This window comes from Oncorhynchus clarkii, chromosome 10 (assembly GCF_045791955.1).
Source record: "Oncorhynchus clarkii lewisi isolate Uvic-CL-2024 chromosome 10, UVic_Ocla_1.0, whole genome shotgun sequence".
Classification (NCBI taxonomy): domain Eukaryota; kingdom Metazoa; phylum Chordata; class Actinopteri; order Salmoniformes; family Salmonidae; genus Oncorhynchus; species Oncorhynchus clarkii.
The window spans coordinates 52434322-52458129 of NC_092156.1; the positions used below are offsets into that span (position 1 = coordinate 52434322).

The window sequence follows — 23808 nt, forward strand, 5'->3', positions numbered from 1 at the left end:
TGTCCCATACCATAAGGGGATGTTATGTCAGAAAAAGTCCGTTATAAATTATTCTATCCTGGTTAAAAACAAAAATGTCAATATCCTCGCCCATGTGGAAATTCTGTAAGAGTAATGTATATGCCAATTATTTGATGGTCCGACCGCATTCTGTCCCCTATCCACAGTTTTTTTTTTTTACTTTTGGTGCCAGCGAGAATGACAAAGTAGTCAAGACGACTAATTTGACTGAGCATCTGCCATGTATATCTTACTAGGTCAGGATATTTAAGTCTCCATATATCCACTAGTTCCAATATATCCATGATATTTGTGATTACCTTATTAAGTGCATAAGGGTGATAGTTCGTAGTGTGATTTCCTTTACGGTCCATTTAATAAAAAATTATTATTTAACCAGGCAAGTCAGTTAAGAACAAATTCTTATTTACAATGACAGCCTACCGGGGAACAGTGAGTTAACTGGCTTGTTCAGGGGAAGAATGACAGATTTTTACCTTATCAGCTCAGGGATTCGATCCAGCAAGTTTTTGGTTACTGGCCCAACGCTCTGACCACTAGGCTACCTGCTGCCCCAAATTAAGGTATGTAAAACCGCATTATCTCCCACCATAAAAATAGTGTATTGCTTGTAGTCTTGAAACATTATTATATATACTGTAGTTTCAAAGTGGCGCGGATCATCATTATTTGGACCGTATAGATTAATTAGATGAATATGTTTATGGTCCAATAACATATTTAAAATAATCCATCTACGTTGCGGATCTGTTTGAACAGTTTGCACATTCTGAAAAAAATATTGTTAATTAATATCAACACCCCTTTTGAGTTTCTTTGCCCATCGGAGAAGTTTATTTCGCCCCCAGTCCTTTTTCCACACAACTACATCTAAAATTGTTAAATACATTTCCTGTAAACAATAGATATTATATTCCTTCTCTTTAGCCAGGTAAATACTGATTGTCTTTTCTTATTTTCTTATTATCTGCTAAGCCATAACTAGCTATACTTATCTCACCATTAAATAAATCATAATACAGATTTACAAAGCATGTTTCTAGCACTCAAGCCCGCTTTGCAATGGTACAACAGCACAGTATTTTTGCATTATTTATTAACTGATTATGCACACTCACGCTTCATTTGCTCACACACACACACACACACACACACACACACACACACACACACACACACACACACACACAATAATTTGTGGCATACAGCAAGTCAGCCACCAGGGGGAGACTCATCGAGGCCTGGTGACAGACGGTGTGTACATCACGAGGCGATGGCTCCATCTTCTGGACATGCCAGGTCTCGACGGGTTCTCCAGCCAGGACTAATGGGAGCTGATTGGGAGTTGGTGTGTAATCAAGGGCTGATTGCACACCAGCTGTGCAAGGCCCATAAAGCTGCCAGAAGGGCAGCACACAGGAGGAGAGTGGGGGGGAAGAAAGGACTCCTGTATAGTTGGGGATGGTTACAGAGGTAACAGGAGTGAGTGCAGTTTTGATCCTGGCAGGATACAGCAAGACCTGGAGCCCAGAAGACGGTATCCCGTAGAGGGTCTCATGGGGGAGACCTATCCTTTTCTTTTTGATTTATTATTTAAATAAACACCCTTGAAACTGAGCTAATCCTACTCTGTCAGTGTCTGATCTGTGTAAACATCTTGACCAAACCCCCTGGTCTGCCACATATCATATATCCTGATGCCTAGTCAATTTAGCCCTATACAAAGAGTGAGTTTCAAAAGTATTGGGACAGTTACAAAGTCCTGAATGAATCATGAATAATGATGAGTGAGAAAAATATTTATGCCTCTAACTTTCTCACTCATTATTCACAATTCATTCAGGATTATCCATAAATAGGGTAGCACCCACAGTAATGTAGAAGTGTTTTGAAACATTCTGACCATGCATTTTTTTGGGACACAAAATAATCTGAAACACAACCAAAACAAACAGCAAATGCATCCAACAGAGTCGCAAGCTTGATGTAGTCATTGCGTGCTATGAAAATGGGACCAAATGCTTAACGTTTTACTACTGTAATACACGCAAGTGAATTTGTCCCAATACTTTTGGTCTTCTAAAATGGGGGGGGGGGGGGGGGACTATGTACAAAAAGGGCTGAAATTTCTAAACAGTTCACCTGATATGGGTGACAATACCCTCAGATTTAAACTGACAGTCTGCACTTTAACCTCACAGTCAGTCATTGTATCATTTCAAATCCAAAGTGCTGGAGTACAGAACCAAAACAACATCAAATGTGTCACTGTCCCAATACTTTTGGAGCTCGATGTATCTACTCCTACCACTCCCAACACATTGTAAATATGGCATTGTAGATATGGTACTGGTACTGACCCTGTATATAGCTTACTTGCTTCCTCGTGTTCTAATTTCTATTTCTCGTCATTTTGTATTCTACTTTATACATTTTATAGTACTATTGATATTGATTACTGCATTGTTGGGAAAGAGCTTGCAAGAAAGGCATTTCACTGTATTTATGCACGTGACAATAAAACATGAACATTGAAAACATCAAACAAGAAATGACAAACCGACAATATCTACCGAGATAAGTGAGTAACAGGACGCTGGCCAGAGCATTTTATCCAGAGCTCATGTGTCCCCCTCATCCTCGCTGGAAATGAGCCCAAGCTCCCTGTCCTTGTGCTGGCGTCGCTCTCTACCCAGCTCCCTCTGGATACGCTCTAACTCACTCAACTGTACATGCACACACTGAAGGTGCAGGGCCCGTCTCTGACGGAGCAGCCTGAAAGGAAACGGGTTCATGTCGCTGAATGCAATGGTTGTCAGTCTCCTGTGGAGGGAAGGAAAAAGCAGTGTGTGATTTGTGTGTATCAGTTGTATATTTTGATGCTTATGTTGTCACACACTATAAGTATATAGAAGTATTTTCAGTCCTGTTGACAAGTGTTGACAAATTCATGGGAATTGTATTAAAATCGTTTTGGGGAGAAGAACAGTCTCTATAACCAGGTTTCCATCCAACCATTTAATGCGGATTAATTACCTGAGGCATACTTGAGAGAATGGCGCCGAAGGAGATGGCTGCTGTTTGATGATCCCGTATCCAATTATGCTACTGTGTATGTTTTTTAGCGTTATTCGTAACTTATTTGTACATAATGTTTCTGCCACCGTGTCTTATGACCGAAAAGAGCTTCTAGATATCAGGACAGCAATACCCACCCATACCGGAGGAATACTTTTTCTTCAACGAGTCGAATGGGAAGGATTTACTTCAGATGCCCGACAAGGCCCTCATCCCCGTCATTCGCAGGAGAAAGAGACGGCGGTATCGAGGACGAAGTTCCAGGTAAGGTCCAGGTCTTGTAAGGATCTTGTAAGGATCTGTCGCCGAGAGGGTAATCTACCTTTACCATCAGTTCTATTAGCCAACGATAATAAAATAGACAAACTACATTCACGTATATCCTACCAAAGGGACGTTAAAAACTGTAATATTTTATGTTTCACCGAGTCGTGGCTTAACGACGACATGAATAACATACAACTGGCGGGTTTTAAGCTTTTTCAGCAGGATAGAACAGCGGCCTCTGGTAAGACAAGGGGTGGCGGTTTATGTATATTTGTAAACAACAGCTGGTGCACAAAATCTAAGGAAGTCTCAAGGTTTTGCTCAACTGAGGTAGAGTATCTCATGATAAGCTGTAGCAAGAGAGTATGTACATACCCCAACCAGAAGCCATGGATTACAGGCAACATCCGCACTGAGCAAAAGGGTAGAGCTGCCGCTTTCAAGTAGCCCTGAAGTTTATAATCCCGTTATGCCCTCCGACGAACCATTAACTTTTTATGGCTGCAGGGGCAGTACTGAGTAGCTTGGATGAAAGGTGCCCATATCAAATGGCCTGCTCCTCAGTCATAGTTGCTAATATTTGCATATTATTATTAGAATTGGATAGAAAACACTCTGACGTTTCTAAAACTGTTTGAATGATGTTTGTGAGTATAACAGAACTCATATTGGCAGGCAAAATCCTGAGTTGAAATCAAAACAGGAAGTCAGAAATCTGAGTTTGTATGTATTCACCAGAGTCCCCAATGAAATCCCCTTGAGATATGAATGTTGTTGCACTGCCTAGGGGTTCCACTAGATGTCAACTATCAATAGAAATTATAATGAGGCTTCTATATTGTTGTGGGAGTGAATGAGAGCAGAATATATCAGATGTCCATCAAGCAGCCATTTTGTGATCGTGCTTTTTCCTCATGGTAGTCACTTGCGTTCCATTGCTCACGAAGACAAGAAGGAATACTCCGGTTGGAACTTTATTGAAGCTATATGTTAAAAACATCCTAATGATTGATTCTGTACTTAGTTTGAAATGTTTCTTCGACCGATAATATATATTTTTGAAGTTTTGTCAAATATAACGTTGACCAGAATTAGCGCTTGGATATGTATACCAAACGCGCTAACAAAAGAAGGTATTTGGACATAAATAACGGACATTTTCGAACAAAACAAACATTTATTGTGGATCTGGGATTCCTGTAGTGCTTTCTGATGTAGATCATCAAAGGTAAAGGAACCATCTTTGCGGCTGTGGTGGTTTTACTTTTGAGCGCCGTCTCAGATTATTGCATGCATGTCTTTTTCCGTAAAGTTTAAAAAAAATCTGACACAGCGGTTGCATTAAGGAGAGGCGCTCAGAGCCCAAACCAGCCAGAGAAATATCCGCCATGTTGGGTCGTCAACATTAGTCATAAATAGCATAAATATTCACTTACCTTTGATGATCTTCATCAGAATGCACTCCCAGGAATCGTAGTTCCACAATAAATGCTTGTTTTGTTCGATAATGTCCATAATTTATGTTCATTTATGTCCAATAGCTTATTTTGTTAGGGTGTTTGGTAAACAAATCCAAAATCGCGTTCAGGTCCAGTCGGACAAAAAGTTCAAAAAGTTATATTACAGGTCGAAGAAACTTGTCAAACTAAGTATAGAATCAATCTTTAGGATGTTATTATCATAACTGTTCAATAATTTTCCAACCGGAGAATTCCATTGTCTGTAGAAAAGCAATGGAACAAGAGATACCTCTCATGTGAAATGCGCATTACTGAGAACGAGGCTGCTGGCAGACCTCTTAGTCAAACAGCTTCCATCCGGCCCCCCTTCACACGAGAAGCCTGAAACAACGTTCTAAAGACAGTTGACATCTAGTGGAAGCCTTAGGAAGTGCAAAATAACACATATCCCACTGTGAATTTGATAGGGGCTGAGTTCAAAAACTACAAACCTCAGATTTCCCACTTCCTGTTTGGATTTTTTCTTAGATTTTTGCCTGCCATATGAGTTCTGTTATACTCACAGACATAATTCAAACAATTTTAGAAACATCAGAGTGTTTTCTATCCAATACTAATAATAATATGCATATGTTAGCATTTGGGACTGAGTAAGAGGCAGTTCACTCTGGGAACGATATTCATCCAAAAGTGAAAAAAATCCCAAAGAAGACTTATCTGTACCAATTCAGTTTGATGGAAACACACCTCTGGTGGGAAAATGTGCACATTATTTTTAGAATAGTCGCACGGAAATCTGCCGCCAAATGGATGGTAACCTAGCTACTGAGATTACAAATAAAAGAAAAATGACTGCCAAATAAATTTGTCATCACAAGGCAATTAACATTGTATATTGTTGCACTACTGCAGTTGGTTTAATTGCCATCAATCAGATTGTCCTTCATTAGATCTATAGAAGAGCTTAGGGGATAACATATCTTACCTGCTGTCTGTGATGGTTCTGGTGATGAAACGGAGGTACTGGTAGATATCCACACTATGATGAATCTTCAGAATGTCCTCTTCTGTGTATTTGAAGAGCGCCAATGCATAGCGAAATATCACCTGTAAAAATATGTGATAAAATATTATGTCCATTAAGTAGTAATGTTTCTTGCTACTATGACAATAGTGAATGTGTACAGGATAGTCAAGGTCATTTGTAAAGTGACTATGCGTAGATAATAAACAGTGAGTAGCAGCAGTGTAAAAACAAAGGAGGGGGGTTTCAATGTAAATAGTCCGGGTGGCCATTTTATTAATTGTTCAGCAGTCTTGTGGCTTGGGGGTAGAAGCTGTTAAGGAGCCTTTTAGACCTAGACTTGGTCGCTCCGGTACCGCTTGCTGTGCGTTAGCAGAGAGAACAGTCTATGATTTGGGTGACTGGAGTCATTGACAAATTTTTGGGGCCTTCCCCTGACACCGCCTAGTATATAGGTCCTGGATGTCAGGAAGCTTGACCCCAGTGAATTACATAATCCTTTTTGTTTTTTGGATATAAGTGCTTCCTTTATTACTGATAAATAAACTAAACACTTGAGTAAATGAGGGATACAAAGTATATTGAAAGCAGGTGTGGTTCCAAAGTGAATTAAGCAATTAAAACATCCCATCATGTATAAAAATGCCCAGTTGCCCATTATTTTGCCTACCATAGCTAGAAGAGATCTTAGTGACTTTGAAAGAGGGGTCTCAAAGGAGCATAGGGGGTTTAAAGTGTGTGTGTGTGTGTGTGTGTGTGTGTGTGTGTGTGTGTGTGTGTGTGTGTGTGTGTGTGTGTGTCTGTGTGTGTGTGTGTGTGTGTCAGTCACCAGATCTCAACCCAATTAAACACATGGGAGATTTTGGAGTGGCACCTGAGACAGCGTTTTTCACCATTATCAACAAAACACCAAATTATGGAATTTATCATGGAAGAATGGAGTCGCATCCCTCAAATAGAGTTCCAGTTGTAGAATCTCTGCCAAGACACATTGAAACGGTTCTGATGGCTTGTGTTGACCCAATGCCATATTAAGACACTTTATGTCCGTGTTTCCTTTAGTTTGGCAGTTGCCTGTATATTTAAATTACTTATTGTCATTTCTCAGTACTACCATAGAGACCCATTCTGGAAATATGTCTAAAACACCAAACAACCACTCTCATCCGACTATTATTGCAATGGTATTCCTCTCTGAAGAATTTGACTCAATTACCTTTATGAAAAGTAACTTTAATATGGTACAATCCACATATCAAAACATCAATATCACTGAAATATACGTCCAAAACCTGTCATCTGTAACCTGTAGCCTAAAAACCCTAACCCCTTCCTCAAGCCCCATTGACCTTGGTGCCCTCGTACAGGAAGGCGTCCCAAATTCTGAGCAGGACGTCACTGGTCAGCCTCTCCACAAACGCAGCTAGGAACCAGTCGGAGGTGACCAGGGACACGTCCACTCCGTGACAGTGGAAATGGGCTGTTAGTCTCGGCATCTTCTCTGCCATGAAGTCCTTGAGCACGCGCTGCTCCACCTGAGATTAAGACACAAGATGGGTTAAACAAACCTTTCTGTCCCACCACAGTCTAAACCCAGTTCACGCTCCCTATTAGTGGGTGAACAACCAACACAGGGTTCTACACTAACTTTTTCCACTGGTGGCACCAGAACATTATTTGGTCACACCAATTTTGCTATATATTTTTGTAGTCCTGCATTCCATACAGAACCAGGCTAATAATTTAAATGAGCATGCCCTTGTGTTCTTACATTGATTTGGATAGATTTACTGTAACAGCAAAGAAAATAGTTAAAATAAAGTGCAAAATGTATTTTTTTGCCATGTTCTTTTCTGCAAAATCCTTTAGAGGGCAGAATAAAAAATAAAATAAAGATTATTGATACCAAAACGATACCATGACAAAAAATATATATACTGTATAATATAGCGGAGGACTGATTTTCATTTTTTCTCTCTCAAAATCACACTTTTTAAAATAGGAAACAACAAAATTGGATGTTCCAAGTCCACCACAATGTTTAAACTACATCTGGGGACCATTTTTTAGGTCTGGAAAAAAATCACTTTTTTTTTGCATGTAGTTACCCTTTAATTCAGGTGAGAACCAGCCAGACAGTTTGGTTTTCTGTGTTTCTGTAGCCCACTTGTGATGGAGTTTTAAAAACAAAATGGGCACTGGATTGATGCAAATAATCATGATTCTGTTACTTTGTAGTTACCTTTTAATTGACTTTCCATCTACCCAAAAACAGTGGTAGTGGTAAAAGAATAATGCATTTTTTAATAGGCCTACCCAATGGCATTATGCATTGACATTCACATCATTTTTTACATTCTAAAATATGACAGAATAATGTGGGCATTAACTGGCTAAATAGACAGCATGCTCCCGACACAAACACACTAATGAAGTCTGTCCATGTGTAGCTAGTCAGTCTTGACATTTGATATGTTGAAGAGTTAAGCCGGGTGTACATTACACGACTACTGATTCCAAGATGGCATAGCAGTAGGACGTCTGTTTGTCTTGTCCCCCCCCATCCGTCCCATGTATATATACTTTTCTTTGCATATATTTTTTATATTTCCGTCTACGGACTGAACCTGCTCTCCTCCTTCTCGCCTCATCCAATGTGGTACCGATCTGCTATTGTTTACACTTGTTGTTTACACTAGAACCTATTGTTTACACTATAACCGGAACCCCCATCAGAAGCTAGCCAGCTAACTAGCTACTAGCTACTAGCCAGTTAACCACTTTTAGCGGTCATCATTAACTCGGACATCAGCCAGCCTTAGCCCGGGCAATTCCTGCCAGTCTGCACAGGCGATATCAACCCAGAGCACATCACACTGCTTTTTCTCTACCACATCTCCAGATTCCTACAGCAAGCTCTGAACCTTTACACCGGATCATCACAGCTAGCTAGCTGCTATCCGAGTGGCTACTCCTGGCTAATGTCTCTGTCCCAAAGAAAGCACCAGTTAGGCCTAGCTTGAGGCTAACTCCAGGCTATCTCCCGGCTAGCTGAAGAGGTCCACCAGCCAATTCTTGGGCTACAATACCTGTTTGCCAATTGGCCTGGACCCTTTTACTGCCGACACGGAGCCCCGCCGATCCATCACGACAGGTGTGCCGATGTAACCATCTGAAGGGGTTTCAACAGGCTGTCCCGTTGCAACGTCCCCCAAAGGCCCATCTGCTAGCCTGCTAGCTGTCTGAATCGCCGTGTCTCCAGCTCGCCTAGCTACTCACTGGACACTATGATCACTCAGCTACACATGCCTCTCCCTAATGTCAATATGCCTCGTCTATTGCTGTTTTGGTAAGTGATTATTGTCTTATTTCACTGTAGAGCCTCCAGCCCTGCTGAATATGCCTTAGCTAGCCCTTTTGTTCCACCCCCCCACACATGTGGTGACCTCACCTGGCTTAAATGGTGCCTCTAGAGACAAAACCTCTCTCATCATCACTCAATGCCTAAGGTTTACCTCCACTGTATTCACATCCTACCATACCCTTGTCTGTACATTATGCCTTAAATCTATTCTTCCGCACCCAGAAATCTGCTTCTTTTACTCTCTGCTCGGGAACACACTAGACGACCAGTTCTTATAGTGTTAGCCCTTATCCTACTCCTCCTCTGTTCCTCTGGTGATGTAGAGGTTAACCCAGGCCCTGTAGTGCCTACAGTGGGGAGAACAAGTATTTGATACACTGCCGATTTTGCAGGTTTTCCTACTTACAAAGCATGTAGAGGTCTGTAATGTTTATCATAGATACACTTCAACTGTGAGAGACGGAATCTAAAACAAAAATCCGGAAAATCACATTGTATGATTTTTAAGTAATTCATTTATATTTTATTGCATGACATAAGTATTTGATCACCTACCAACCAGTAAGAATTCCGGCTCTCACAGACCTGTTAGTTTTTCTTTGAGAAGCCCTCCTGTTCTCCACTCATTACCTGTATTAACTGCACCTGTCCACACACTTAATCAAACAGACTCCAACCTCTCCACAATGGCCAAGACCAGAGAGCTGTTTAAGGACATCGGGGATAAATTGTAGACCTGCACAAGGCTGGGATGGGCTACAGGACAATAGGCAAGCAGCTTGGTGAGAAGGCAACAACTGTTGGCGCAATTATTAGAAAATGGAAGAAGTTCAAGATGACGGTCAATCACCCTCAGTCTGGGGCTCCATGCAAGATCTCACCTTGTGGGGCATCAATGATCATGAGGAAGGTGAGGGTTCAGCCCAGAACTACACTGCAGGACCTGGTCAATGACCTGAAGACAGCTGGGACCACAGTCTCAAAGAAAACCATTAGTAACACACTACGCTGTCATGGATTAAAATCCTGCAGCGCACGCAAGGTCCCCCTGCTCAAGCCAGTGCATGTCCAGGCCCGTCTGAAGTTTGCCAATGACCATCTGGATGATCCAGAGGAGGAATGGGAGAAGGTCATGTGGTCTGATGAGACAAAAATATAGCTTTTTGGTCTAAACTCCACTCACCTTGTTTGGAGGAAGAAGGAAGAGTACAACCCTAAGAACACCATCCCAACCGTGAAGCATGGAGGTGGAAACATCCTTCTTTGGGATGCTTTTCTGCAAAGGGGACAGGACGACTGCACCGTATTGAGGGGAGGATGGATGGGGCCATGTATCGCGAGATCTTGGCCAACAACCTCCTTCTCTCAGTAAGAGCATTGAAGATGGGTCATGGCTGGGTCTTTCAGCATGACAATGACCCAAAACACACAGCCAGGGCAACTAAGGAGTGGCTCTGTAAAGAAGCATCTCAAGGTCCTAGAGTGGCCTAGCCAGTCTCCAGGCCTGAACCCAATAGAAAATCTTTGGAGGGAGCTGAAAGTCCGTATTGCCCAGCGACAGCCCCGAAACCCGAAGGATCTGGAGAAGGTCTGTATGGAGGAGTGGGCCAAAATCCCTGCTGCAGTGTGTGCAAACCTGGTTACGAACTACAGGAAACGTGTGATCTCTGTAATTGCAAACAAAGGTTTCTGTACCAAATATTAAATTCTGCTTTTCTGATGTATCAAATACTTATGTCATGCAGTAAAATGCTAATTAATTACTTAAAAATCATACCATGTGATTTTCTGGATTTTTGTTTTAGATTCCGTCTCTCACAGTTGAAGTGTACCTATAATAAAACATTACAGACCTCTACATGCTTTGTAAGTAGGAAAACCTGCAAAATTGGCAGTGTATCAAATACTTGTTCTCCCCACTGTAACTCCACTCCCATTCCCCAGGCACTCTAATTTGTTGACTTCTGTAACTGTAAAAGCCTTGGTTTCATGAATGTTAACATTAGAGCCTACTCCCTAAGTTTGTTTCATTCACTGCTTTAGCACACTCCGCCAACCTGGATGTCCTAGCCATGTCTGAATCCTAGATTAGGAAGGCCACGAAAAATCCTGAAATTTCCATCCCTAACTATAACATTTTCCGACAAGATAGAACTGCCAAAGGGGGCGGAGTTGCAATTTACTGCAGAGATAGCCTGCAGAGTTCTGTCATACTATCCAGGTCTGTGCCCAAACAATTCAAGCTTCTACGTTTTAAAACCCACCTTTCCAGAAACAAGTCTGTCACTATTGCCGCTTGTTATAGACCCCCTTCAGCCCCCAGCTGTGCCCTGGACACCATATGTGAATTGATTGTCCCCATCTATCTTCAGAGTTCGTACTGTTAGGTGACCTAAACTGGAACATGCTTAACACCCCAGCCGTCCTACAATCTAAGCTAGATGCCCTCAATCTCATATAAATGATCAAGGAACCTACTAGGTACAACCCTAAATCCATAGCCATGGGCATCGTCTTAGATATCACCCTGACCAACTTGCCCTCTAAATACACCTCCGCTGTCTACAACCAGGATCTCAGCGATCATTGCCTCATTTTCTGTGTGCGAAATAGGGGCGCGATCAAACAACCACCCCTCATCACTGTCAAACACTCCCTAAAACACTTCAGCGAGCAGGCCTTTCTAGTCGACCTGGCCCGGGTATCCTGGAAGGATATAGACCTCATCACGTCAGGATTCCTGGTTGCTCTTTCAAAGTGCATTCCCCACCATCTTAAATAAGCGTGCGCCATTACAAAAATGTAGAACTAAGAACAGATATAGCCCTTCGTTCACCCCAGACTTGACTGCCCTTGACCAGCACAAAAACATCCTGTGGCGTTCTGCATTAACATCGAAAAGCCCTCGCGATATGCACATTTTCAGGGAAGTCAGGAACCAATATACTCACTCTGTTAGGAAAGCTAAGCTTTTTCAAAACATACATTTTCATCCTGTAGCACTAATTCCAAAAAGTTTTGGGACACTGTAAAGTCCATGGAAAATAAGAGCACCTCCTCCCAGCTGCCCACTGCCCTGAGGAGAGGAAACATTGTCACCACCGATAAATCTACGAAAATCGATCATTTCAATTAGCATTTTTCTATGGCTGGCCATGCTTTCCACCTGGCTACCCCTACCCTGGCCAACATCTCAGCACCCCTCGCAGCAAGGTTCTAAATGATATCATAACCTCCATCGATAAAAGACAGTACTGGGCAGCCGTCTTCATTGACCTGGCCAAGGCTTTCGACTCTGTCAATCACTGCATTCTTATCGGCAGACTCAATAGCCTTGGCTTCTCGAATGACTGCTTCGCCTGGTTCACCAACTACTTCTCAGCCAGAGTTCAGTGTGTCAAATCGGAGGGGCTGTTGTCCGGACCTCTGGCAGTTTCTATGGGGGTGCCACAGGGTTTAATTCTCAGGCCGAGTCTTTTCTCTGTATATTTCAATGATGTCGCTCTTGCTGCTGGTGATTCTCTGATCCACCTCTTCACAGACGACACCATTCTGTATACATCTGGCCCTTCTTTGGACACTGTGCTAACAAACCTCCAAACGAGCTTCAATGCCATATAACAGTCCTTCCGTGGCCTCCAACTGCTTTTAAATGCAAGTAAAACTAAGTGCATGCTCTTCAACCGATCGCTGCCCGCACCCTCCTGCCCGACTAGCATCACTACTCTGGACGGTTCTGACTTAGAATACGTGGACAACTACAAATACCTAGGTGTCTGGTTAGACGGTAAACTCTCCTTCCAGACTCACATTAAGCATCTCCAATCCAAAATTACATGTAGAATCGGCTTCCTATTTCGCAAACAAAACCTCCTTCACTCATGCTGCCAGTCAAACCCTCGTAAAACTGACTATCCTACCAATCCTCGACTTCGGTGATGTCATTTACAAAATAGCCTCCAACGTTCTACTCAGCAAACTGGATGTAGTCTATCACAATGCCATCCGTTTTGTCACCAAAGCCCCATATACTACCCACCAATGGGACCTGTATGCTCTCGTTTGCTGGACCTCACTACATATTCTTCGCCAAACCCACTGGCTCCAGGTCATCTATAAGTCTATGCTAGGTAAAGCCCCGCCTTATCTCAGCTCACTGGTCACATAGCGTCAACCACCTGTAGCACCCGCTCCAGCAGGTATATTTCACTGGTCATCCCCAAAGCCAAAACTTATTTTGGCCGCCTTTCCTTCCAGTTCTCTGCTGCCAATGACTGGAATGAATTGCAAAAATCACTGAGTCTGGAGTCTTATATCTCCCTCTCTAACTTTTAAGCATCAGCTGTCAGAGCACCTTATCGATCACTGTACCTGTACAATACCAATCTGTAAATAGCACACCCAACTACCTCACCCCCATATTGTTACTTATCCTCTTGCTCTTTTGCACCCCAGTATCTCTACGTGCACTTCATCATCTGCACATCTATCACTCCAGTGTTAATGCTAAATTGTAATTATTTCGCGTCCATGGACTATTTATTGCATTTCCTCCCTACTCTTCTACATTTGCACACACTGTACATAGATTTTTCTATTGTGTTATTGACTGTACGTTTGTTTATGTGTAACTCTGTGTTGTTGTTTTAGTCGCACTGCTTTGCTTTATCTTGGGCAGGTTGCAGTTGTAAATGAGAACTTGTTCTCAACTGGCCTACCTGGTTAAATAAAGGTGAAATTAAAAATTTAAAACAACTTTCAAAATGGCTGAGCCTCTCACATTAAACCACCACCTTTTCTGTAGTTTGTTTTGTCTTTCCAACGTAGTGGTGCGCACACTTAACGATGTGGCACAGACGGGGGTCACACACTACAAGATTCTTCACTTCGTGAGGATTGTCGATACCACACTGTCTAGCAAAAACAATGTGATTACATTGAACATACTGTAGCTACAACAAGCTGCAAGCTTATAAACGTTTTCAGTCAGACATTCACGCTTGCCATAGAGTTGAAATGTCTACCCAACATTTTGAATTTAATAACATTGCTTGTTCAAATCAGAGCTGCAACTATTTGACACTTTGGCTTGGGTTAAAGGCAAGTACAAATGCATACTAGTAGTAGTCATCGCTCCTGCTTGAGAGTCTCCTGGGTGATGAAAAACAATGTCATCTCACTCGCTTCTTCTCTGGCGAGCTCTCAAAAGCTATTGCTAATCACCATTTGTTAGGAATTTTATGAATAAATTACTAAACAATATCCCCATTATAAATAGAACTGTAACTAAGTAAACTTATACTCTGTTTTGTTATATCTGATTAACAATATGAATTCATAAGTGAGGGATTGTGGAGCCTGAAACAGGGGGCAATTCAAATTAAATAAATACTATTCCAGCCAGTTTGGAGAAGATTGGAAGTGTTTTTTTTTTTAAGTAAGCAGAAAGGGTAATTAACCTATGGTTGAACCGACTCAACTTAGCACTGGAATGTTCAGATAAAGACTGTTTTCTTAGGTTTTCCGTTAACTGGAACTGTCAGCTAAGTGGTGAGGGGTCAAGAGTTAATTCAGTTATATTATGTGTCATGTGTGTGCTAGTAGGTCGGAATGAACTTTTAAACTTGCTTTGTCTTGGTCGAGAGGAGAAGATTCATTCTAGAACCAATGACGTCATATTTTGTATATAAACTGTTGTTCGTGGTTACATGGCAGCGCGCTCCGAGAATAAATACTATTATAAATTTTTGATAAGACTGGTCTCCGTCTATTCTATGCAAATAAGAATCTTACAAATTCTCATAAAATAGACTAAGTGAATTCAATTAATGAAAACATATTGGAATAATGAAATTATATCAACACCATTCTTAAAACTTGTTGTTGTACATCTCACACTAAAAGAGCTTTGCAGATTTTGATCCAAGTATCGGGAGGTCAGGGACTGCTCTAAGACGAGATCCGTAGGCCGCCGATTGCCTCTCTGATACACTCACACTAGGCAAGCGATGGTGACGGCCGCGTGTTCCGAGTAGGCAACGACATGGGGATTTTGTTTCCGATCTCAAAAACCTGTTTGGAACAGAAAAATCGGGGCCAAAATCTGTAGTGTACTGTTTCATGTTTTTAAAATGAGAAAGTGTCAAAGGTTTATTTGTAGTGGAATGCTTTGTATGGAAAACCAAGTTGAAGCCAACATTCAATGTCATCTAGCTCATAATAATGAACTGAAACGGCGGGAAACAAACAATAGCGCCTGCATCTCTCATAAAAATTGATAATAAATAAAATCACGGAACTAACGTGACCAGGTAAATTGTTTTCACTGGCACCCTTGTGACTGATAAAAAATGTAAAGTCAAACGTCCCAAAATGACAGATTTGGTAACAGTATCGAACCCTGAACCAATGCTTGAATTTTTATGCTTCACTAGCTGCTCCATTCGAGTGTTTTTTTTTTATTTATTTTTTTTACATTAAAGTACATTACAAGTACATTAATGGATATCCACCCACATTGCAACTTCAGTAAAACATATATTAAAAACTATCAAAGGAATCGTTTCACATACCTGAGATGCTGTTAGAGTCTTGCCATAGAAGTCCTGAGGCATGATGGTCTCGACAATGGCCACCAGACACCAGAAAGCATCTTCCTCGCTCTGCAACACTAGCAAGGCCATTGCAGCCAATCTGACAGAAAAAAAGAAGGCAGATAAAGCAATGACAAGACTAATACAGTTACTGTGTCCGAATACACATACTAGCATACAACATACTTAAACTGCATGTTATGTACTCATCGTCGCATAATATTTAGTACGTACTGTTTAGTAAAAAGTATGCAGTATGCCACGGCTCCTGACTGGCTGAGTAGGTGGGGTGGGGCCGAGTGCGGGTGGATTTTCCAAATTCAACAGACACTAACCAGCCTGATAATAGCTCATTTCCAATTCTATTGATTTCTCTATTCTCGGAATAGAATAGGAATGGAGTTATAGGCCTACTCAGGTTGGTTATAAGCAGACTACCAAATTCGAGCTATAGCCTACCGTAGCCCATATAAACCATCTTCCTATTTAAAAAGCACTGAAGATAGAAACAGATCATTTGGTTCCATTGTAACATACAGTATTTTTTTGTGAAACAAAAGTGCTGTAACATAAATACATTAAATTAAATAGCCTAGTACACACATCAAAGCTTATCAAAATGTTTAAATCAAAAGGGTATTGCGCAGCAAAACGTGGACAGCATCGCAAATTCAGAACCACTGTACAGCAACATAATAAACACTGATCATTGGGAACAAGATCAGAATGACTGCTAAGGCTTGATCCATAAATTAAATAATTCAATAGGTAGCTTACAAAACTATAACAATCCATATGTTCAAATCAAATGGCATTGCTAACATGACATCAATAATGCATCCACATCCCGAGTCCCGGTGCCGACACACTCACAAATCGAAAGATGTTCAGTATTTTGTTTAAAGGCTCCGACGAAGGCCAAGACAACAAGAAACACTTTTCAATGAGAAAACAGAAATCCACTTTGGGTAAAAATACTTCTTATTTCAAAGATGTAGCTTATGATAAAATAATTGTGATCATTTTAAGGAGGACAAAAACTACTTAGTTAAATAATTAAGGCTAGGCAGAATACTGCCCCCTTTGGAGGAATTGCATGCCCATAGTAAACTGAAAAAAAATCTGTCAGAAATTGCTAATGTATGCATATAATATTATTATTGGATAGAAAACACTCTAAAGCTTCTAAAACCATTGGAATTATGTCTGTAAGTATAGCAGAACTCACAGGGCAGGCATTCTTCCAAACTAGTTTTGTGGTCATGAAAGTTGGGGCAACTTTGACGTGATCGCCCCCACCCTTCCCAACCAGCTATGGATCTGGGGACACTTTCTATGTCTTCCACTAGATGTCCTCATTCAGTAGAGCGTTTAATCGTTCAAATCCCGCGAGAATTGGCCCTATGGGAGTGAATTGAGTGAGTGCCGCGAGAAAATACCTGTGCGTTGGGGCGCGAATTGGTCCCAGCCGTTCCTTTGTTCCAGCACTCCGGAGGAGAACTAACAATGACCGGTTGAATTGAAAATTGTTTTGTATGTTTACAACATCCTAAAGCTTGATTCTGCACTTAGTTTGACCTGTTTAGTCGACATATAATATGTAATTTTGAAGTTTTGATGCGCAACTTTTCCGGACCAGAGGACATTTTGGGTGCATTTCAGCTGATATTGTTAGCAGTAGCTAATAGAAAGACACAAGACTTGAAACCAAACAATGTTTTGGGTAAGTATGAACCCTTCCAGTACATTCTGAACGAAGACCATCAAAGGTAAGGGAATATTTATGCTGAAATTGTGTGTTTCTGTTGACTCCAACATAGCGGAGAAATATAGCTTATATCTGAGCGCCGTCTCAGAATATTGAATAGTGAGCGATTTCTGTAACTTTAAAAAGAAATGTAACAAAGCGATTGCATTAAGAAGCAGTGTATCTTTCTAACTATATGTAGAACATGTATATTTAGTCAAAGTTTATGATGTCTATTTACGTTATCTTGCGGCGCTACCTATATTTTCTGCTGACATTTTTGAGTATTTTCTGAACATGAATTCAATGTAAATGGACATTTATGGATATAAATGGCTTATTATTGAAAAAATTTACTGTGTAACATGTCCTATTACTGTCATCTGATGAAGATTTTCAAAAGGTTAGTGAATGATTTATTTTTTAATCCTGCTTTTATCATTTTATATTTTCTGGGACAAAATGGCTGCCTCTTGTCTTCGTTTCGGTGGTGGTCTAATATAAATATGTGGTGTGTTTTCGCCGTAAAACATTTAAAAAATCTGACATGCTGGGTAGATGAACAAGGTGTTTATCTTTCATTTGAGGTATTGGACTTGTTAATGTGTGGAGGTTAAATATTTCTAAGAATATTTTTGCGTTCCATGCGCCACGTTCCAGCTGAACGTGGGAGGGGATGTTCCCAAAAGGGATCCCTAACCCGTCATCAGGTTTTAACATTTGAACACCACTGCAGAAGCTTCGCTTCCCAGTGAAGTAACCTAGGGCCTAGGGTACCTAGGAACTAGGGCCTATCACTTGCCACCCATCTATTCCAATGCATTGTGGAAAAGTGTGCATCGAATTCTACTAAATAAAGAGCCATACTCGATGTTCAAAAATTCACATACTGTAAAACATATTTTTGCTTACTGAGAATTTATCATGCACAATTTTCATTGTTTCCATGTATTGGTTGATTTCGGTGTGAAATTAACCGAATTTAGTATGACATCTGGGCATTTAAACTATACTTCAAAAGGCTACTATTTAGGATGGAAGTATGGGTATTCGGACACGGTCAATGCCTCCTCATAGTGAGTACAAACCCAAAATAGTATCCCATACATTACGTTTCCATCCACAGTTTTTATGGGAGTAAAGTCATGCCATATATTTTTAATAAATCACGGTACAATTTTATGAATACAGTTTGTTTGTTCGACATGGTAGGATCTTTTTGGAACTGGAAGCGCCTTTATGTGTAAATATTGATATAATAACCATCATATCAAAGTTAACTTGGAGTCAAGTGAGGGTATGGTGAAGTAAGTTATGATGAACTTCACAGGGTGGTGAAAGTGCATGGTGATGATTCTGATAAATATTGAGGGTCCTATTCTGCTGACATGATGATCAATGCTTGACTGCAGTTTGACAAAAATATTCTCGCTATTATCCATAATAATCTCATCTTGGGTATGACGCTACAAGCTTTGCACACCTGATTTGGGGAGTTTCTCCCATTCTTCTCTGCAGATCATCTCAAGTTCTGTCAGGTTGATTGGGGAGTGTCACTAAACAGCTATTTTTGGGTCTCTCCAGAGATGTTCATTCGGGTTCAAACCCGGGCTCTGGGTGGGCCACTCAAGGACATTCAGAAACTTGTCCCGAAGCCACTCCTACTTTGTCTTGGCTGTGTGCTTAGGGTTGGCTGTGTGCTGTTGGAAGATTAACCTTCACCCCAGTCTGAGGTCCTGAGCACTCTGGAGCTGGTTTTCATCAAGGATCTCTCTGTACTTTGCTCTGTTCATATTTCCCTGGATCCTGACTAGTCTCCCAGTCCCTGCCACTGAAAAACATCCCCAAAGCCACCACCATGCTTCACTGTAGGGATGGTGCCAGGTTTCCTCCAGACCTGACGCTTGTCATTCATACCAAAGAGTTCAATCTTGGATTCAGCAGACCAGAGAATCTTGTTTTTCATGGTCTGATATCTTTAGGTGCCTTTTGGCAAACTCCAAGTGGGCTTTCATCTGCCTTTTACTGAGGTGTGGTTTCCGTGTGGCCACTCTACTATAAAGGCTTTGATTGGTGGAGTGCTGCAGAGATGGTTGTCCTTCTGGAAGGTTCTCGCATCTCCACAGAGGAACGCTGGAGCTCTTTTAGAGTGATCATTGGGTTCTTGGTCTCTCCCTGACCAAGGCCCTTCTCCCCTGATTGCTCAGTTTGACCGGGTGGACGACCGGGTGGACGGTCGTTCCAAACTTCTTCCATTTAAGAACGATGAAGGCCACTGTGTTCTTGGGGACCTTCAATGCTGCAGAAATGTTTTGGTACACTTCCCCAGATCTGTGCCTTGACACAATCCTGTCTCAGAGCTCTACGGACAATTCCTTCGACCTCATGGTTTGGTTTTTGCTCTGAGATGCACTGTCAACTGTGGGACCTTATATAGACAGGTGTGTGCCTTTCCAAATCATGTCCAATCAATTGAATTTACCACAGGTGGACTCGAATCAAGTTGTAGAAACATCTCAAGGATGATCAATGGAAACAGGATACCTGTACCTGAGCTCAATTTCGAGTCTCATAGCAAAGGGTCTGAATACTTATGTAAATAAGGTATCTGTTTTTTAACATTTCTAAAAACCTGTTTTCGCTTTGTCATTATAGGGTATTGTGTGTAGATTGCTGGGAAAAAAAGTTTGAATACATTTTAGAAAAAGGCTTTAACTGTATTAAGTCAAGTGGTCTGAATACTTTCTAAAGGCACTGTATATCTATAATATCTGTTGCCAATTGCATGGAACCCTACATGGAACAAAAATATAAACGCAACATGTGAAGTGTTGGTCCCATGTTTCATGAGCTAAAATAAAAGATCCCAGAAATGTTCCATACGCACAAAAATGTATTACTCTAAAATGTTGTGCAGACATTTGTTTATTGTTAGTTTACTGTTAGTAAGCATTTCTCCTTCGCCAAGGTAATCCATCCACCTGACAGGTGTGGCATATCAAGAAGATGACAGCATGATCATTACACAGTTGCACCTTGTGCTGGGGACAATAAAAGGCCATTAAAATGTGCAGTTTTGTCACACAACACAATCTCACAGATGTCTCAAGTTTTGAGGGAGAGTGCAATTGGCATGTTGACTGCAAGAGTGTCCACCAGGGCTATTGACAGAGAATTTAATGTTAATTTCTCTACCATAAGCCATCTCCAACGAATTTTAGAGAATTTGGCACCCCCTATCCACATCGACAGGACAGTAGTGGAGAAGGTGGAAAGTGTTAAGTTCCTCGGCGTTCACATCACGGACAAACTGAAATGGTCCACCCACACAGACTGCATGGTGAGGAAGGTGCAACAGCGCCTCTTTAACCTCAGGACGCTGAAGAAATTTGTCTTGTCACCAAAAAAACTCACAAACTTTGACAGATGCACAATCGAGAGGATCCTGTCAGGCTGTATCACCGCCTGGTACGGCAACTGTTCCGCCCACAACCGTAAGGCTCTCCAGAGGGTGGTGAGGTCTGCACAACACATCACCGGGGGCAAACTACCTGCCCTCCAGGACACCTACACCACCCACCTACACCAGGCCAAAAAGATCATCAAGGACAACAACCACACGAGCCACTGCCTGTTCACCCCGCTATCATCCAGAAGGCGAGGTCAGTACAGGTGCATCAAAGCTGGAACCGAGAGACTGAAAAACAGCTTCTATCTCAAGGCCATCAGACTGTTGAACAACCATCACTAACATTGAGTGGTTGCTGCCAACATACTGACTCAAATCTCTAGCCACTTTAATAATTAAAAATTGGATGTAATAAATGTATCACTAGTCACCTTAAACAATGCCACTTTATATAATGTTTACATACCCTACATTACTCATCGCACATGTATATACTGTACTCTATACCGTCTACTGCATCTTGCCTATGCCATTCGGCCATCGCTCATCCATATATTTATATGTACATATTCTTATTCATTACTTTACACTTGTGTGTAAAAGGTAGTTGTTGTGAAATTGTTAGATTACTTGTTAGATATTACTGCATGGTCAGAACTAGAAGCACAAGCATTTCGCTACACTCGCATTAACATCTGCTAACCATGTGTATGTGACCAATAACATTTGATTTGATACATCTAACCGGCCTCAACTGGAGACCATGTGTATGGAGCTGTGTGTGCAAGCAGTTTGCTGATGTCAACGTTGTGAACAGAGTGCCCTATGGTGGCGGTGGGATTATGGTATGGGCAGGCTTAAACTACGGACAACAAACACAGTTGCATTTTATCATTGGCAATTTGAATGCACAAATGTACCATGACGAGATCCTGAGGCCCATTCTTAGGCAAATTTTCTTAAGGCATCTGTGACTAACAGATACATATCTGTCTTCCCAGTTATGTGAAATCCATAGATTAAGGCCTAATGAATTTATTTAAATTGACAGATTTCCTCATATGGAACTCAGTAAAATCTTTGAGATTGCTGCATGTTGCATTTATATTTTTGTTCAGTATAGTTACTGACACAGTACTGAAGTGTACAATTGTTTTACTCCTCAAAGTTAGTTAAACAATGGAAGTTTTCTATATATTTTCTCTATTACAGAAGATATCAACAAATACATTTAAAAAAAAAAAAAATTAAGTCTTTGAATGTACCTGTTGAGGCCCTGGCAGTAGCCGACAGACCGGTTATGACAAGAAAAGGCCAGGAGGATACGATGTAGCTGCCGGACGGCACGCTTGGCGGGGAAGGAGAAGTGGCGGTTCCCCCTCAGAGTGGTCTCCAGGTCCAACCAGATCTGCTGCGAGACCCGGTGGGTCGAAGCAGCCTGGCTCCTAAAGCATATCTGTTGGTACCAGTGGGGCTGGCGCTCTCTCAGGGAGCGGGTGCGGCTCCACACTATCCACCGCCACACACGACGCCTGTAGTGGTGCGGCACGCCCTTTCTCAGAAGCCCCTTCAGCTTCGGAGAGGCCACCGCCTTGTCTGATCGTCTGCCATCAAAGTGCTGTGCCCAGCGGCCCCAAAGACGCTCGCTGTCCACCTCCTCTTCCCCATCCTTCTGTTGTTGTGGGGCATCGTGGGAATGAATCCCTAATGCTTGCAGTTTGGCGAGCAGCTTCATTTCATCCATTTGGATGTCAGTGGAGATTCTAAACCCATACTCATCATATTCCCTACACAACACACAAATGACGACAGCTCATTAACTCTGCTAGGAAGTTCTTTGTATTTTCTCATGATTAGCATCACTTAACTTTACCAACAAGTACTCACAAGAAATGATAGGAATCATAAGTGTGAGGTTAACTTACATGAAAAAGTTTCAATTAATGCTACACACACACACACACACACACACCTGGCAGGGTTCAGTTCCAGAATGTCCCTCCCGCCCTCCCGAAGAGTGTCGGTGATCAGGGTCTTTATGGCTTCCCTGTGTCTCTCCAAACCTCTGCTCTCCTGTAGCTTGAAGAGGACTGTCAGAGACCTGCTCTCCATCCGGAACACCTTGGCCTCCAGATGGGCACACTGACACATACACATACACAAAGCACAAGAGGAAGAAGGAATGTAACACTTTACAAGGTACACTGCTACTCATCTGGATTTAAGCATACTACAAATACATACAGTACTTATTGTCTCAAAAAAAGACATGCTTTTGGGGATTTTTTAGAGACCATGCTTTTACCAATATTTCTAGCATGATCCACTAGGTTTGCTGCATGTAGAAAATCCTAGGATTCAATCGATCAATGTCTGGTTGTGCGTGTGTGTTTGGTGGGGGGGGGTTTAGAATCACTGATCTCCAAATAGTATTCAATGCCAAATACGCTTAGTGCGATTATGATTAGCAAACCAAAACCAAAGATGGTGGATAGATGATGTTCACTCAGGCTGTTTACCATTGGAAAAAAATGCCAGTTCCGCTTCAAATTATGTAGACAACGCCACACACATTTACATAGGAAAATCCTAAACGTTTCTTGTCTGTCACGAATGTTGAATAAAATAAAATGTCAACTTTGCCGATTGGTAGAAATTTGAGACAAAATATCCCCAGGAAATTATTATTAAACCAACTTCAATACGCAGGTCTATGTGTGTGGCAATTAATATGTGCTTTGCTCATTACCAAAGGTACATGTTAGTATATATGCGAACCATGCCAAAGTCTTGCAGGTGTCTTGCAGGTGCCAAAGTCTTGCAGGTGTTTACATGGTTGTGCGCA

General features: G+C 41.6%; 1 protein-coding gene across 6 annotated transcripts in view; it reads right to left on the reverse strand.

Annotated features, from left to right (window-relative positions):
• Positions 1 to 825: 825 nt before the first annotated feature.
• Positions 826 to 23808, reverse strand: part of LOC139418759 (TBC1 domain family member 2A-like) — a 34086-nt gene continuing 11103 nt past the window's right edge. For all 6 annotated transcript variants that reach the window (XM_071168438.1, XM_071168437.1, XM_071168439.1 and 3 more), the window contains 6 exons: positions 22936 to 23105; positions 22229 to 22750; positions 15787 to 15907; positions 7200 to 7385; positions 5812 to 5933; positions 826 to 2844 (listed from right to left, as the gene is read on the reverse strand). In XM_071168438.1, coding sequence (XP_071024539.1) covers positions 2643 to 2844; positions 5812 to 5933; positions 7200 to 7385; positions 15787 to 15907; positions 22229 to 22750; positions 22936 to 23105 — 1323 coding nt within the window. In that variant the 3' untranslated portion in view covers positions 826 to 2642. The remainder of the gene's footprint in view (positions 2845 to 5811; positions 5934 to 7199; positions 7386 to 15786; positions 15908 to 22228; positions 22751 to 22935; positions 23106 to 23808) is intronic.